Source organism: Petaurus breviceps, unplaced genomic scaffold, assembly GCF_028583685.1.
Source record: "Petaurus breviceps papuanus isolate PSGF00001 unplaced genomic scaffold, PetGlider_PUasm1.0 91023, whole genome shotgun sequence".
Classification (NCBI taxonomy): domain Eukaryota; kingdom Metazoa; phylum Chordata; class Mammalia; order Diprotodontia; family Petauridae; genus Petaurus; species Petaurus breviceps.
The window spans coordinates 4,030,281-4,044,584 of NW_027187398.1; the positions used below are offsets into that span (position 1 = coordinate 4,030,281).

General features: G+C 45.7%; 1 protein-coding gene across 1 annotated transcript; it reads right to left on the minus strand.

The window, feature by feature from the left end:
• Positions 1-796: 796 nt before the first annotated feature.
• CA4 (carbonic anhydrase 4) lies at positions 797-14,304 on the minus strand. The gene is made up of 8 exons (XM_069077899.1): positions 14,129-14,304; positions 7,416-7,460; positions 6,808-6,963; positions 5,768-5,913; positions 4,876-4,974; positions 4,315-4,381; positions 3,633-3,796; positions 797-2,331 (listed from the first exon to the last, which is right to left on the minus strand). Exons 1-8 carry the CDS (start codon positions 14,181-14,183, stop codon positions 2,131-2,133), a joined length of 933 nt encoding a protein of 310 aa, XP_068934000.1. The 5' UTR covers positions 14,184-14,304; the 3' UTR covers positions 797-2,130.

The following is a 14,304-nucleotide window of genomic DNA, read 5'->3' on the forward strand; positions in this document are numbered from 1 at the left end:
CAGTGGCTTATGATGACCATGCAGTTTTACACTATATAAACTGGACTCTTAGCTGAATAAAGTTGACTCAGTTTTCCACCATACTGTAATCCCGTCTCGTTTATGATTGTCAACTTCTGGGTAAGTAATCTGTTATCTATCTTTTCACCTAACTTTAACTGCCAGGGCTCCTCTCTACCACTATCTGACTCTGCCACAGAAGGGCAGGGGTCCCTGGGTGGCCTTGGTTTCCCACATCTCTCTAGGAATTTTGCTTCCCCAGACTCACCTCTTTTTCTTTATCTGTCTGACCTGTTGACTTACATCCTGTGACTCTCCATTCCAAACCTTTTCACCACCCCCACCCCTCACCCCATGAGTCTTTCTTCCCACTGACAGAGAAGGAAAGAACAGACACCACAGGGTCCCTGGAAAGAGAAAAATGATCACTCACAGCTTCATTCAGAGGATTTTTGGGGGACAATTCCCTATTACCCATAAAAAGTATGGTTGTGTTGTTGACAGCAAGCTAGGTGGCATACAGTGGCTAAGATGCTAGACTTAAAATCAGGGTGATCTGAATTCAAAGCCAATCTTAGATACCTGTGTGACCCTGGACCAGTCACTTAACCTCAAAGTCTCAATTTCCTCATTTGTAATATGAGGATGAAAATAACAATACCCACCTTACTGATTCATTGTGATTCTCAAAAGGAGGTGCTTTGTAAAACTTAAATTGATGTATTAGCTATTATGAGTGAGTTATTGTTCCTCTCCTCTCTCTGCCTTTCCCTTTCTTATCATGGTACAGGATGCATTGCTGCTGAAAGTTAGGAGATCTGAGTTATGGTCGAAACTCTGCCTCTAACCAGTTATGTGACCTTGGGTAAGTTAATTTTCCTGTGGACTTCAATCTCTCCCCCTATAAAAGATAGGGTTGGACTACAATTTTCTTTTTTTTTTTTCATTTTTTGGAGGGGGGAAGGCAGGGCAATTGGGGTTAAGTGACTTGCCCAAGATCACATGGCTAGTTTTATGCTAAGTGTCTGGGGCTGGATTTGAAGTCAGATCCTCCTGATTCCAGGATTGGTGCTCTATTCACTGCACCACCTAGCCACCTCAGGACTACAATAGACTAGGGTCTATTCCAACTCTACCATACTAGGGTCCTCGAAAGTGGGGAGGGGGAGGGAGGAGGGGTACCATTGTGGGAGTGGCATTGTCCCCATGACATCTTCTATATTTGAGAGCAGCCTTCTCATTGGTAACATATCCTATAACAAGTTTGGTTTTGTATCACCAGCACTGAGGACAGTGCCCAGTACAGGGTAGTTAAGGGACTGAGTTTGATTTCTTGAGTTTGATTGGGATTCATTGACTAGATGTTTCATTTAGTTAGATCATGGAGATTCCCTGGCTAGTGAAATTTCCTAATTTTTTCTATCAATTTCTCTAGGTCTTGATGCCTTTTTTTTTGCCTTTTGGAGGGCAATTGGGATTAAGTAACTTGGCCAAGGTTACATGACTAGTTTTTTTGTGTGGGTGTTAAATGTCTGAGGCCAAACCGAACCCCGAACTCGGGTCCTCCTGACTCTGGGGCCGGCGCTTTATTCACTGCGCCACCTAGCCGCCCCCCACGGGTCTTGATGCTTTTTATGGTGTCACAGGGACCTTGATAAAGTAGAGCTATCCTCAAAAGGGATATCTTAGGATCATATCAGCTAACACTTCAGTTAGATTGTTACTTAGCTTAGAAATGGGCAGACTGGACCAGGCAGCCCAGGGTGGAGGCTGGGCAATGATAGGCTGACAGGGCAGGTAAGAGGAAGACCATCAAAAATAAACATTAGTCTTTCACAATATGGATTGGGATCCATGGTGGCCTGGGGTGTAAGAAGCTCTAGCTGAAGTTCATCCCCTCCAACAAGGCAAGGGCTGGGGCAGGTTTGAGTTGGGCAATGGGGAGCATTATTAAGACAAGCCATGTCATACTTGTAACAGGGAACAGTGGCAATCAAGGGCAGCAGTAAGGTGCTGAGGAAATGTTTATCTAAAAAAAAAATATATATATATATATACAGTATATTTGTGAAAACCCAGAGTCCAGCAGGTGAAATGTCTAGGGATCAGAGGACTCAAGTTCAAGGCCTCTCAGTAGAGGAAGACAGGCAGGAGGTAGGTCAGCAGAGGGGCCAGAAGCACAGGCCAGGCTTGGGACAATAGTATTCCCACCCCAGAGGTAAAGACCTCACGGTTCCCTATTGGCTGTGTTTTCCGGAAGTTGTCTATGATGGCCATTGATGGTTTCTCATCCTCCATATTATAGTACAGCTTCCTGGAGAATTCGAAGATCTGTAAAGGACCAGAAATTCTAGTGACTTTACTATCCTTCCCAGCTCAAGCATCGTCTTCTATGAAAAGCCTTTCCTAACCAATGCCCCAACTTCAAGTGTCTGCCCCAGGTTATCTTGTAGTTATCTATTTGTTTTGCATATATATGTATATTTGCACACATATATTCTCTTTCACCCAACAGAATGCAAGGTCCTTGAGGAAAAGAGGCTATTTCTTTTTTGTCTTTGTAATTCTACAGCCTGGGAGGGTGCCTGACTCAGAGTTGGGGTTTCATAAATGTCTGTTGATTGATCCCTCTTCAAACTTTAGAGCCCTAATTTCTTTGGCTGAGGTCTTTATATCCATTTATTGATGACCTCTTGACCCTGACTCTTGCCTAATTAAGATGGGTGGGTGAAAGTAAAAGTGATGGTCAACCTGGGGTGAATTACCTTCTTCCTGTTCTTTTAGTTTGCCCCATTCAGAAAGAATTCAACCCTCTCTCCTCCATCCCTCCACTCTTCCTCTGTGTTACATAAATAATTTCTTTTTTTTTTTCCCTTGTAGGGCAATTGGGGTTAAGTGACTTGCCCAAGGTCACAGGCTAGTTTTTTTAAGTGTCTGAGGCCACATTTGAATTCAGGTCCTCCTGACTCCAGGGCTAGCCGCCCCACATAAATAATTTCTATTGTCTTTATAGACAGAAAGTGACTCAAAGGGTCCTGGGCATAACCCAATTGAGACTGTGTGGACATAATTCAGCTTTTTAGCATGGTTGGAAGAGGGTAGCTATGGTAGGAGAGTCAAGGTACGGGGACATGTTATTGCTTCTCTTGTTGGGGACTGGCTAGATATTATTAGCCTGACTAGAGAGGCCCCAAAATGATCATTTGGTGTCCAGCCTTCCATGCATGCTGAACCTTTCTTAACTAGACTAACCCTCGGATGACAGATACTCAACCTAAATCCAGCAGAGGCCAAATGCTGTCAACGAAAAAATCAGGTGCTTATTATACTCACCGTTTGTAAAGGACCCTTCCAGCTCTAAATCCCATGGACTGTTTATAGTGTTCTCTGACTTCTATATGTTGTAGTTTGGTTTGCCTAACTAGACTGCAAATTCTTTGAAGGCAAGGACTGCTATATCCTTGTGTATCCCTAAAGCACATAACACGGGGCTGGGCAGAGTTAGGCACACAACAAAAGCTAATCAATTGACCAGCATGTTGATTCCATTCCTTCCTTGCCTTGGGTCTCCTATTTAGCCCCACAGCCTCCTTGGAGACCTAGTCTAAGCCTGAAGATCCCCAAATTATTACCTGATTTTGATGGAGATGGATAGGCTCATGAAACAGAGTCCAGATGACCTTCTCTTGGCAATCAGGAGTAGTGAGGGAGCCCCAGTATCGGTAGTAATTTTTCAAAAGATTAACTTTTGGGATAAGGTCAAAAAGGCTGAATTTCTCTAGGGAGGTATCATAGACTAAGGGAGACAAAAAAACAAAGGACTTGTTAGTATGAGGTTTGGGAGAAGAGTCTCTGCTTCCCTCAGAATTACCCAAACCACATATACAAACACATTGCCTTGTGATCTTTCCCTTCCAGCCCCTAGAACTATTCTTTTAGTCTTGCCCATCACTCTTCCTAAGGGTAATTCTCCTCTACCACAGTCCTGCTCCTGATGACTACAGATAGAGGAGCCCTACACCCCAATCTCTGAGCCTCTCATCCCCAATACTCTCCCTCAACCTTAACCTTTTACCTTAATCACAGATTATCAAAAACATTCTTTCCTAAAGCTCCTTTGACCAACCATTTTTTTTTTAGCAACTTAGAGACAGGGTAGCTCAAACTTCAGGGTCCTGCTTCTTGGCTTCTCCCATCTGGTTCTTTCACTTCTACCCTCCCCCAGTCCCAACACACACTTAACCTCCCCCAGGCTCCTCCTCCCACCATCAATCCTCTTTCTACCCAGGTCCCTAGCTAGGGCATAACACTCACTCTGGTACGGGACTCTGCTCAGGCCCTCCACCAGACTCATGAAGCCAGAATGGTTTTGAAGTGAAGGCTGAAAAGACAACCATCTTGTTCAGACAGGCTGAGGGTGGGGGGGTGGGAGGGTATGGGGGTTATTAAAGGGAAGGATGGGAGAATCTTTCTGTTCAGTTTCCTAGGCTCAGTCTCAGGTTGCCTCTTGTTTGACTGATGAGTGAATGAGATGCTGCATGGTGTTCTGATTTATTAGCAGGAAGAAGGTCTCCCTGTCCTCTGTCTTGGGCTTGACCTTTCTTTCCTCTGTCTCCCCCCCCGCCGGCCATGCCTGTAGGACATGGAGAGGAGAGAGGCAAATACACCTACAGGGGAACTGAGTGAGAGATCAAGAGAGATTGAGGGAGAGTGTCTGAGGGAGGAAAAGACATATAGATAGTCCCTCTCTTCCTCCATTGCTGCAATTCCTAGTTCTCTAGTGGTTGGAGGGGGAGAGTGGAAAAGGGGAAAGGCAGACTCTGACAGGTAGATGAGGCTGGGAAGAGGACAGGAGAATGGAGAGGAGGTTCTAACCTTTATTAGAAATCCCAGTACAGCGATTTCATCATTGCTATTCCCACGGAGTGCTTCTGACAAATCACCATACTTGTTCTTGATATGGACAATGTGCATCTGGGGCAAAAAAATAGGAGAGAAGGGTTAGAATGGGTACCCCCTATGTCTAGGTCTCCCCCAGGGCCCTTTCCTCAGGCCTTAGTGGTCTCAGAGTTTTGGGCTGAGGATGATAAGGTTTAGAGGAAACTGATAAGGAAATGGAAGCCCAGAGAGATGAAGTAAGTTAGGAAATATTAAGATCCTAGATTTAGATTTCGGAGGGAGATTAGAGGCCACCTAGTCGAACTCTCTCATTTTGTTATTGTTCATCCTTCATTTTTGAAGAAGACCAATGTCTTCTTGGGGTGATGTGCACTCTCATTTTAGAAATGAGGAAACCTAGAGAAGTGAAATGACTTGCTCAAGGTCACATAGGCAGTGATAGGTAGGATTTGAACCCAGGTCCTTTGACACCAAATCTAGTGTTCTTTCTACTGTGCCATGAGTAAGATGTATGGAGATCAAGGCAGGGAGATGAGGAGTTTCACACAAGCTTGTGTGGAGTGGGGTGAGAGGATTTTCATTGTGGTGCCAAAGGGAAGACTGGAAAAGAAGTAGGGGCAAAGAGCTCTGATATCTGGGTCCTAATCCTTGCTCTGCTGCTACTTAACCATGTGACTCTGGGCAAGTCACTTCTCCTCTCTGGATCTTGATTTTCTCATATATCTAAAAGAAAGGGGATCCCTAAGATCACTTCCAGCTTTCATGTTTTATCATTCTATGATCTAAGCCAATCCCAGAGACCCCAGGCCCTACCCCAGGTTGGGAGGGGATTGTGGCTCTCCAAACCTAGGAAGGATGAACCCCTCACCTCCATGGCATAGGACCTTCCATTGATAGTGTGTTCAGAGCCCTCATCCAAAGAGTTCGACCAGTGCAGATGGAAAGAGACTGCCTTGTAAGTTTCCTTCAGGCCACCTCCAGAGATCTTGATTTTGTCATTAAGCTTCACTTCCACTTGGGACAAAAGTAGGTGAAAAAAGAGGGTGAAGGTCTGGGGGGCGTTCTCTGGTCTCCATTACTCTAGGTGCTTCATGTTCCACCTTAGAGTCATCACCCTGACCAAATTCTCTGTCCCTGCTCCAAACCTTTCCTTGTATATTTTCCCTTTCACCTGAAGAATAGGTATTTGTCATTTCCCAGATTCAGCATGAAAAACTCACCTTAACAAATACCGATGAGATGGAACTTGAACTCAGCAAAAGCTAAGAGCAGATTGTCATTCACTTTTTCCTACCCATTTGTACAACACTTTACAAACAGGAGCTGCCAGAACGTGGAGAGCATTTACCCTCTGAATGTAAGCCAAGGGGGAATGGGCAAATAATAATGGAGTGGGGTGAGATGGAATAGTGTAGAGAAAGACAGAGTAGAGTGGTATGGAGCGGAATACAGAAAGATGGGATAGAGTACAGTAGAATAATAGAGAATAGAGAGAATAGAGAATATTGTAGAATGGAATAAGATGAAATGGAATTGGAACAGGACGGAGACAAATGAAGAAGAACAAGATGGAGTTGAGTGGAGAAAGATGAACTAGAGGGAGGTGGAATAAGAAAGAAAAGAATGTAGTGGAATGGAGTCAGATGGAATGGAATGAAAGAGGATGGAGGAGAAATGGAGTAGAGTGAGACCTCATGTAATCAAGAAGAAAGAGAACGTGGTGACGTGGATCTGGAACAGAAGAAGATGGAGGAGAGCAGAGTAGGATGCTGTGGAAGCTGCCATTTCCTTCTTTCTCCCTCCCTTTCCAGAGAGCTCCCAGGTCCCAAGAGATGCTGACCTCATTGGAGGGGAAAAAGATCAATGCCATTCCTCTAGCCCTCCCCATAATACTGAGAAAAAACTAACCTGAGTGCCCATTGTTTTTAAGGCTCCACAATTCCCTCCAGTCATAGTTGGTGAAACTGAAAGGCTTCAGTGAAGAGTTTCTAATGGTTTTGTCAGTGTCAATGTCAATTGGGGATTGTTGCTGACCTTGGCAACTCCCAGGCCACTGGCTTGGTGCTGAAGGATTAGAAAGGAGAGAAGGAAAGGTGGGGGAGGAGAGACTGGTCACAGCAAAGGGGTTTAGGGTGAGGGAAGATTCCTCACTGATGGGTGTATCTTATGTGAGCCTATCTTTCACACTGGCTCACCTCCATACTGCAAGTTCACTTCTTCCTCAGGCTGCTCTCAAGTTTATTTCCTTCCAGATGTATCTCAAGTACCACTTTCTACACAAGTCTTTCCAGATACCTCCAGCTCCGAGGACCCTCCCTCCCTAAACTACCTCGAATTTATTTATACTATAGGTGCTAGCATCAACACCTCTATTTTACAGATGAGGAAACAAAGGCAGACAGAGGGAAATGACTTGCTCAGTTGCTCTAACCCTGGCTAGCCATGTTGCATTATTGAAGGGTGGATGGGTTGCCTGAGTTGGGGAAAAGGGATGGACTCTGAAGTCCCCAACTTACCTGTACATGATATTACCTTGGATTGGGATTCATAGCACCAGTGAGCTGGAAAAGAGGACACAGTGTCAGTTAGTGGGAGTGGCAGAATACAGGTGGGGTGGAGTGGATATGGGGAGAATGGGAAGTCTTCTATGATACTGAACTCTCATGGCTATTCTCCTACATTTCCAATTGCTACTCTTTTGAATATTTTGCTGTCTCCTCATCTTCCTCTCATCCCTTAAAGTGTGAATGTCCACCAAAGTTCTGTGGTTGACCTTCCTCCTCCCTCACTGTACTGTCTCTATTCTCATAGCTTCAGTTATTTATGACCTCTATGCAAATGATGCCCCAAATTGTGTCTCCTTAGGACTCCATTCCATATCTCCAATTGCCATCCTGGGCATTTCCAAGTAGATCCCTACTGAAATCTCAAACTCATATCCAGAATGAAATTTATCATCTCTTCCAAACTTCCCCCTCCTCTAAACTTTCTTTATTTTCTGTTGATGGCATCACCATCAGACTAGCAACCTCAGAGGGATCTCCCTCCCTTCCTCCTCTCTCTCTTACAGCCCTGCCCCTCTTTCACATCCAGTCAGCTGTCAAATACATCTATATAATATCTCTTCCCTCCAATTCCCACTCCTATAACCATAGTCCAGCCCCTTAACTCTTCTTTCCCAGACTATTGTAATAGCCTTCCAATTGAACTTTTTGCCTCCCTGTTTTTGAATTCACTCTTTGTCCAGCAACTTCAGTCATTTCTTTTATCTACTGTCTTGATTGCAAAAATTTTCTACTCAAAAAACTTTAATTGGTTTCTTCTTATCATTTACACAACAAGACATACACTTCCAGTCTGAGATTCTTGCTCCAACCTGCCTTACATTCTTCTCTTTCGTTCTTTACGTACCCTATATCCAGAGAAAGCAGGTAACCCTCCACCCCAGTTCTATTCCTGTTCTCTCCTCCACTTTCCTCCCCTCCCCCTCCCCACCATGGAAACTTCTCTTTCTACAAGGCCCAACTCAGGTATCACCTCTTACTACAGATAGCTTTTTCTGAACCCCTCCCCCACTTTGGTTGTAAACCCCTTGAGAATAGGGTCTTTAGTGTAAGTTATCTTTGTATTGACAGTACTGTTAGTTACTTAATATGTGTGGAATTGAAGTGAGAATGATAAATAAGGTAAGGGACTGCCCTTTCCCTCTGAGATTAGGATAGAATTTGATTAGCTAGGAGGATGGATGCATTGCCTGATGCCAGGAAGAATGTAGGTTGGGGTAGGCTATTGTGGGGGTAGAAATAGAGATTTCCAGGGCCACTAAGTGGCCCAGTGAATAGAGCACTGACCCTGGAGTCAGGAGGACCTGAGTTCAAATCCAGCCTCAGACAGTTAACACTAGCTATGTGACCTTGGGCAAGTCAACCCCAACTGTCCCTCAAAAAATAGAGATTTCCATTCTCCTGCCCCAGTGCACTGATGCATGATAGCACCCTAGGTGCTGTCTCTCAGCTCCCAGAGGGCAAACAAGGGTAGAGAAACAGAACAGATTCTAGCACATATCCTATTGTCTCTCCCTGTCTCCCACCCCACTCCATCTTACACACACACATATATTTATATATGCTACATATTAAAGCCCTTCAAATCATGTGAACCTTCCACCCCACCCCCCATCCGCCAGCCAAGTCCTCTAGAACATTCAATTCTCTCTTTTTTCCATCAGGCTTGCTCTGCTAAGGAGGATTAACTTTGCTGGGGCCTCCCCCTTCCTTAACAATCAGATTTGCTGGCTCAGCCATGGGAGTTTATTTGAGATGATGGAAAGCTAACAGAAGTCCCTCGAGCTGTTCTCCCCTTCCTCTCCTCCCCCCGACTGTGTTATTAAAGTAAATTCTTGGCCAAGCTCTCCTCTCTATGATGCCAAGTCAACTCTCACCTCTTACACTTCCTAGGGCTGCTGCTTCATTCTCTGGGCCCTCCCAGCTCTGTGTCTATGATCCTGTCTTGTGTCTTCCCTGACAGATCTATGAACCTATGGATCATTGGGAGTGGGGAGAAAATTGGGCTGATCCAGAAAGCAAGGACTTCTATTAAAAAAACTATCCTCTACCTCTCTTCTTAGGGCCAGGGCCTGACCTGATTCCAGGTTCATGTCTCTTTTCTACCTCAGTAAAGGCTGGGAAGAGGGTGTTAGAAGCTCAAGTGGCACGGGAAGATGATTTCATGTAACATGACCTCGAGTCTGGGTTGGTGTCTCTATTGCAAAGTCAGGAGGACCATTTCTTCTGGAAATTAGAAGGCATGGAGGATGGGGAATGCATGGGACAGAGGAATGCATCCCTCCAAGGCAGCAGAAAGAGTGCCAAAGAGGAAGAATCTTGGCCTATGGTGGTGGTACATGATGGACCAGACTTGGACACCAGGATTAGCCAGGGAAGGGAGAGGTTAGCTCAGATTACACCACTGGAAGTCTCAGCCTCACCCAGGTCATGGTAGTTATAGAGATGACAGTAAGGAGGGCTGCTCTCCCCAAATCTGACTAAGCCTCTTCCCAGGAAACTGAGTCATAGGATTCAGATATTTGGGGACTTCTCAACTCCATGCCTGGAAAAGGCAACAGGGGCTGGGCATGTGTTCTGTCATCCCTTGAGGGTAGTACATTCTGGTGGGGAGCTATGACTCAGAGACTTTTTGGGGTTCCTCAATGCACATGGAACACATTGCTGATGCTATAGCCCTACCCCTGCCCTGGGGGTCTTTCTCACCTTCTTTGATACCTGGGTCTGGGACCTTCCAAATGTCTAGATGGCAACCTCTTTTTTTCCCACCTTCACCCCTCCCCCAATAGCACATATCCCAATAGTCTATTTCAGGAAAGGAAACAGCTGTGAAAACTTTTCCACATCTATTCTGCAAACAGATATTTTTTCCTCTGCCTGTTGTCAGCTGAGCATAAAAACATAGAATCATAGATTAAGATTTAGGATTGAAAGACATCTGGGGCAGCTAGGTGGCACAGTGAGTAAAGCGCTGGCCCTGGAGTCAGGCGGACCTGAGTTCAGTTCCAGCCTCAGACACTTAACACCCACACACACAAAAAAAACTAGCTGTGTAACCTTGGGCAAGTGACAACCCCAATTGCCCTCCAAAAGGCAAAAAAAAAAAAAAGTATTGAAAGACATCTTAGAAGACATCTCATTCAATCCCTTCATTTTAGAGGTGAGGATACTGAGGCCCAGAGGAATAGAGTGGCAGAGACAAGATTCAAACCCAGGGTCTCTAACTCCAAATCCTTCACCTTTTTTGCTTAAACATTTTTCTTTATTACAAGAGATTATTCAGTGGTGATTGTGGGATATAATGGGAAATTATTGTGGTACAGAAACAAAAGGAGTTAATAAAACAGTAAATAGAAAAATTCGAAATAATAGAAAAAAAGAAAAGCAAAAAAGTGGAGGTCTCAGCCCTCTTCTTCCAAGGCAGCTAGTCTGGTCGAGGCTAAGGAAGAGCTGGGAGCTACACATCACTTCCCATCCCTGGGAGAAGTGCCCTCACTAGGAATTTGCTCTCCCCAGGCTCCCCTGGTCTCTAGCCATGACCTCTGCTCTGTTCTTAATCTTACTGACTTTTGAACTGTTGTATGCTTTTACCTACTCATTTCAAAAGGAAGTGAGCCAGGGAAACAATAGTGTTGAAAGAGGTCAGGACCTTGAGTGTGGGGTGTGGGGTGAAGGGGGTGTGGAGAATGAGAGGGAACAGTTAAGGTACTAGTAGGTGGTGAGGGCGGACAAATCTGAGTCTCAGATGAAGAAAAATAGTGCCCTAAGCTTTAAGGTGCACCAGCTTAGTCACTAACATTTTGCTGTCTCTGAACCCCAACCTTGCCCAGATCTCCCCCCTCTGCCCATGAGCATTCAAGCCCAATTAGAGAGAGGGTTGCTAACATTCTATTCCTTGTTCCCAGGTCTTTGTCCATCTGTCCCAAGAAGGGATGGGGTCAGAAGTACAGGGGTATTTGTACCCTCTCTTCATTCCAACCCCACTCCAGAGGCTCTGCATCCCACTCAGCTCACACAGCATGTCTCACATGCTGATTGACAGCAGAGTAAAGAAGTGCCCCTGTGGACCTTGACCATCAACTCCTCCCCACCTCCATTCCTCCCCCAGGGTTCCTGAGCTCCAGCTCAGCAAAGCCCATGTTTCTGAGCAAAGTCTCAGCTTCTCTTGGACAGGGGTCTGGACATGGAATAGAATATGAGCCCCACTTATAGATCCATTCTTCTCTTTCCCCATCTAGACAAACATTGGGAGGGGAACAATTTGACCTCTCTCCAGGTTTCATTGCCTTTCCTCCACAAAATGAGTTTATTGGGAGGAAGGCCTCTGATTACTTCTCCAAAGGGCCATGAGACTTTTGAAGGAGAAGTGTGAATGAAAAGGGAGTAACACCAAAAACAGCTGTGCAGATATCCAACCTGAACCCTGAAGCTCTGGAGGTAGTGGAAAGTGGTAGCCTTGTTGGTGAGTTGTTGAAAGGAAAGAGACTAGATATTTGGGAGGGAGGGAGAAGGGTTTGGATTTTAAGAATCTAACCTAGGGTTCTCTGAGATGTAGGCAAAAGTTCTATCTTATTTATGAGTATGTGGGGATGTATATTTTGTGGGGCTGAGGGGAAGGATGGAGAAAAAGAGAAAAGGAGTGGGAAAGACCCACAAGGAAGAAAGGGCAGACAGATGCTAGATTGCTGGCTGATGCCTAACCCAATACCAGCTTCCTTCCCAGGTACACTAGTCTTGTCCCTTTCGTTCCTAATTCTCTCTCCACCCTTGACCTACACCCCAAAAACCCACATAAGCCTCCCCACACATCCTCTGGCTGGGACACTGATGAGAGGAAGAATGAGTGAAGTAAGAGAAGGAGCTAGCATCTAACCACTTAGCAACCAGGAGAAAGACCCCAATCCCCAATCTCTATTCCATTTCCCAGAAGAGATGGAGAACTGCAGGTGTGGGAACCATATTGAAAGGTTTAAAGGAAAACCTTGGCCAGAGTCTCAGATAATAAAGCTCCCAAATCATATACAGGGAGACAGCTTCTGTGAGGTAAAAAGTGCCAGTACCGATTCCCTTTTTTACAAATGAGCTAACTGAGGTTCAGCAACTTGTCCAAGGTCATAGAACTAATCCTTGTCAGAGATGGCTGTCTGGAGACTCTTCTGTCTCCAATTCTGCTGCCTTCTTCTGTATATCGCTGCCTGGGAATCTTAGCCTTCCCGGAAAGACTACTGAGAAGGGGCTTGGAGAAGGTAAGGGTTGCTTGTAGGTGAAAGAGGGAGTGAGACCTGTTTTCCTGAAGTTTTCTCTTCAGGAGAAACATGTGTGGTGAGGGAAGAGTTGGGGAGATGGGGTCGGACAGGGGCCGACTCAGGGCATGCGATAATCCCCTTTCCGGGCCCCCCAGCTGTGTAGATCCTGTCTTCTTATCAAATATTAACACCCTCCCCCTCAACCTGATAATTAAGAACCTTGCCTCGCTATTAATCTTTAAACGAAAATCACTCCGGCTGGAAAGACCGGCTGATCCAGGACCTCTGAGTTCCTGGGATCGCACCTCCCCTCCTCCCCCCACTCCCCTCCCGGAGAAGCTAGCTAGCTGGCCCAGCAGGGAAAAGAGCTCAGCTGTCCTTCAGGAGACAACCCCTCCCCACCAAAGGAGAGCCCCAGGTCAGTGCTGCTAGGGGTACACTGCCAGGGAAACCCGCAAACCAACCGTGGAGAGTCCACCCTCTCCTTCCGTGAGACCTGTCAGACCAACCTTGTATCCTAGAGACCCTGACGCTCCCAGGAGAGTTGTGGCATTGAGACCCAACACGAACTCCGCCCGTATCAGCAGACCCCGGGAGAGGCAGGGTGGCAGGGGTAACGAGCTCGGACAGGGAGAGCGGCAAAGGCGCGATGACTGGATGCCTGGGACTCAAGAAACTTACGCTCCTCTCCGACACTGTTTTCTCTCTTCGAGAGTCTGGTCTCACTGTTTTCTCTGTCTCTGTCAGTCACTGTCGCTCTGTCCTTAGTCTCTGTCAGTTTCTATTTCTGCCTGATTTTCTCATTGTTTCTCTTTTCTGTGCCTCTGTCTCCATCTCTTCTCTGTCCTTTTCTCAGTCTCCACCTTTGTTTCTGTCTACATCTTTTCTTGGTTTTTTTTTTGTCCCCCCCCCCCAGCTTTGCGTTTTCTCATTCTTTGTCTCTGTTATTTCTTTTTGTCTGTCATTTCTGTCTCTGTCTATTTCTTTTTATCTGTTCTAATGTCTTTGTCTCGTTATATCTGTCTCTGTCTCTTTCCATTTTCTATCTCTCTCTCTTTCAATATATCCTCTCTAGTATTTCTTTTCTGTCCCTAACTTTATGTTCTTTTCCGTCTCAATTTTCTCTGACTATGACTCTCTCGTCTCTTGAAGATTTTTCCCTTTCTCTCTTCTTCTGTCTCTACCTGTTGTTTTCTATTTCTCTCTTATCTACCTATTCCTGTCTGTCTTCTGTCTCTCTGTATCTGTTTTCTATCTCTCTATATGTCTCGCTTTATTCCCACCTCTCCTGTGCTCCAAAGTCAGTGGATTCTTCTTACCCACCTACCCAACTGACAGGGCAAGGGGTTCTGTCCCTGGAATAGATCCCCAATGGAGAATGGGACCCAGACTGGGGTGAGGTGGGGAAGGCTAAGTCACCTGGGGCCACTGGCTGGGCCAACGTGAGGGCCAGCAGCATTAGGAACGGGATCATCTTCTGCTACTCAGCTTTGGTCCGTTTGTCTGTCCGCTTGGCCACGTGTCCCGCCAAGAATGAGCCGCGGTCTGTCCTGTGGTCATGTTTCTGTCCCAGGGTTTTTATAGAGGAACACAGA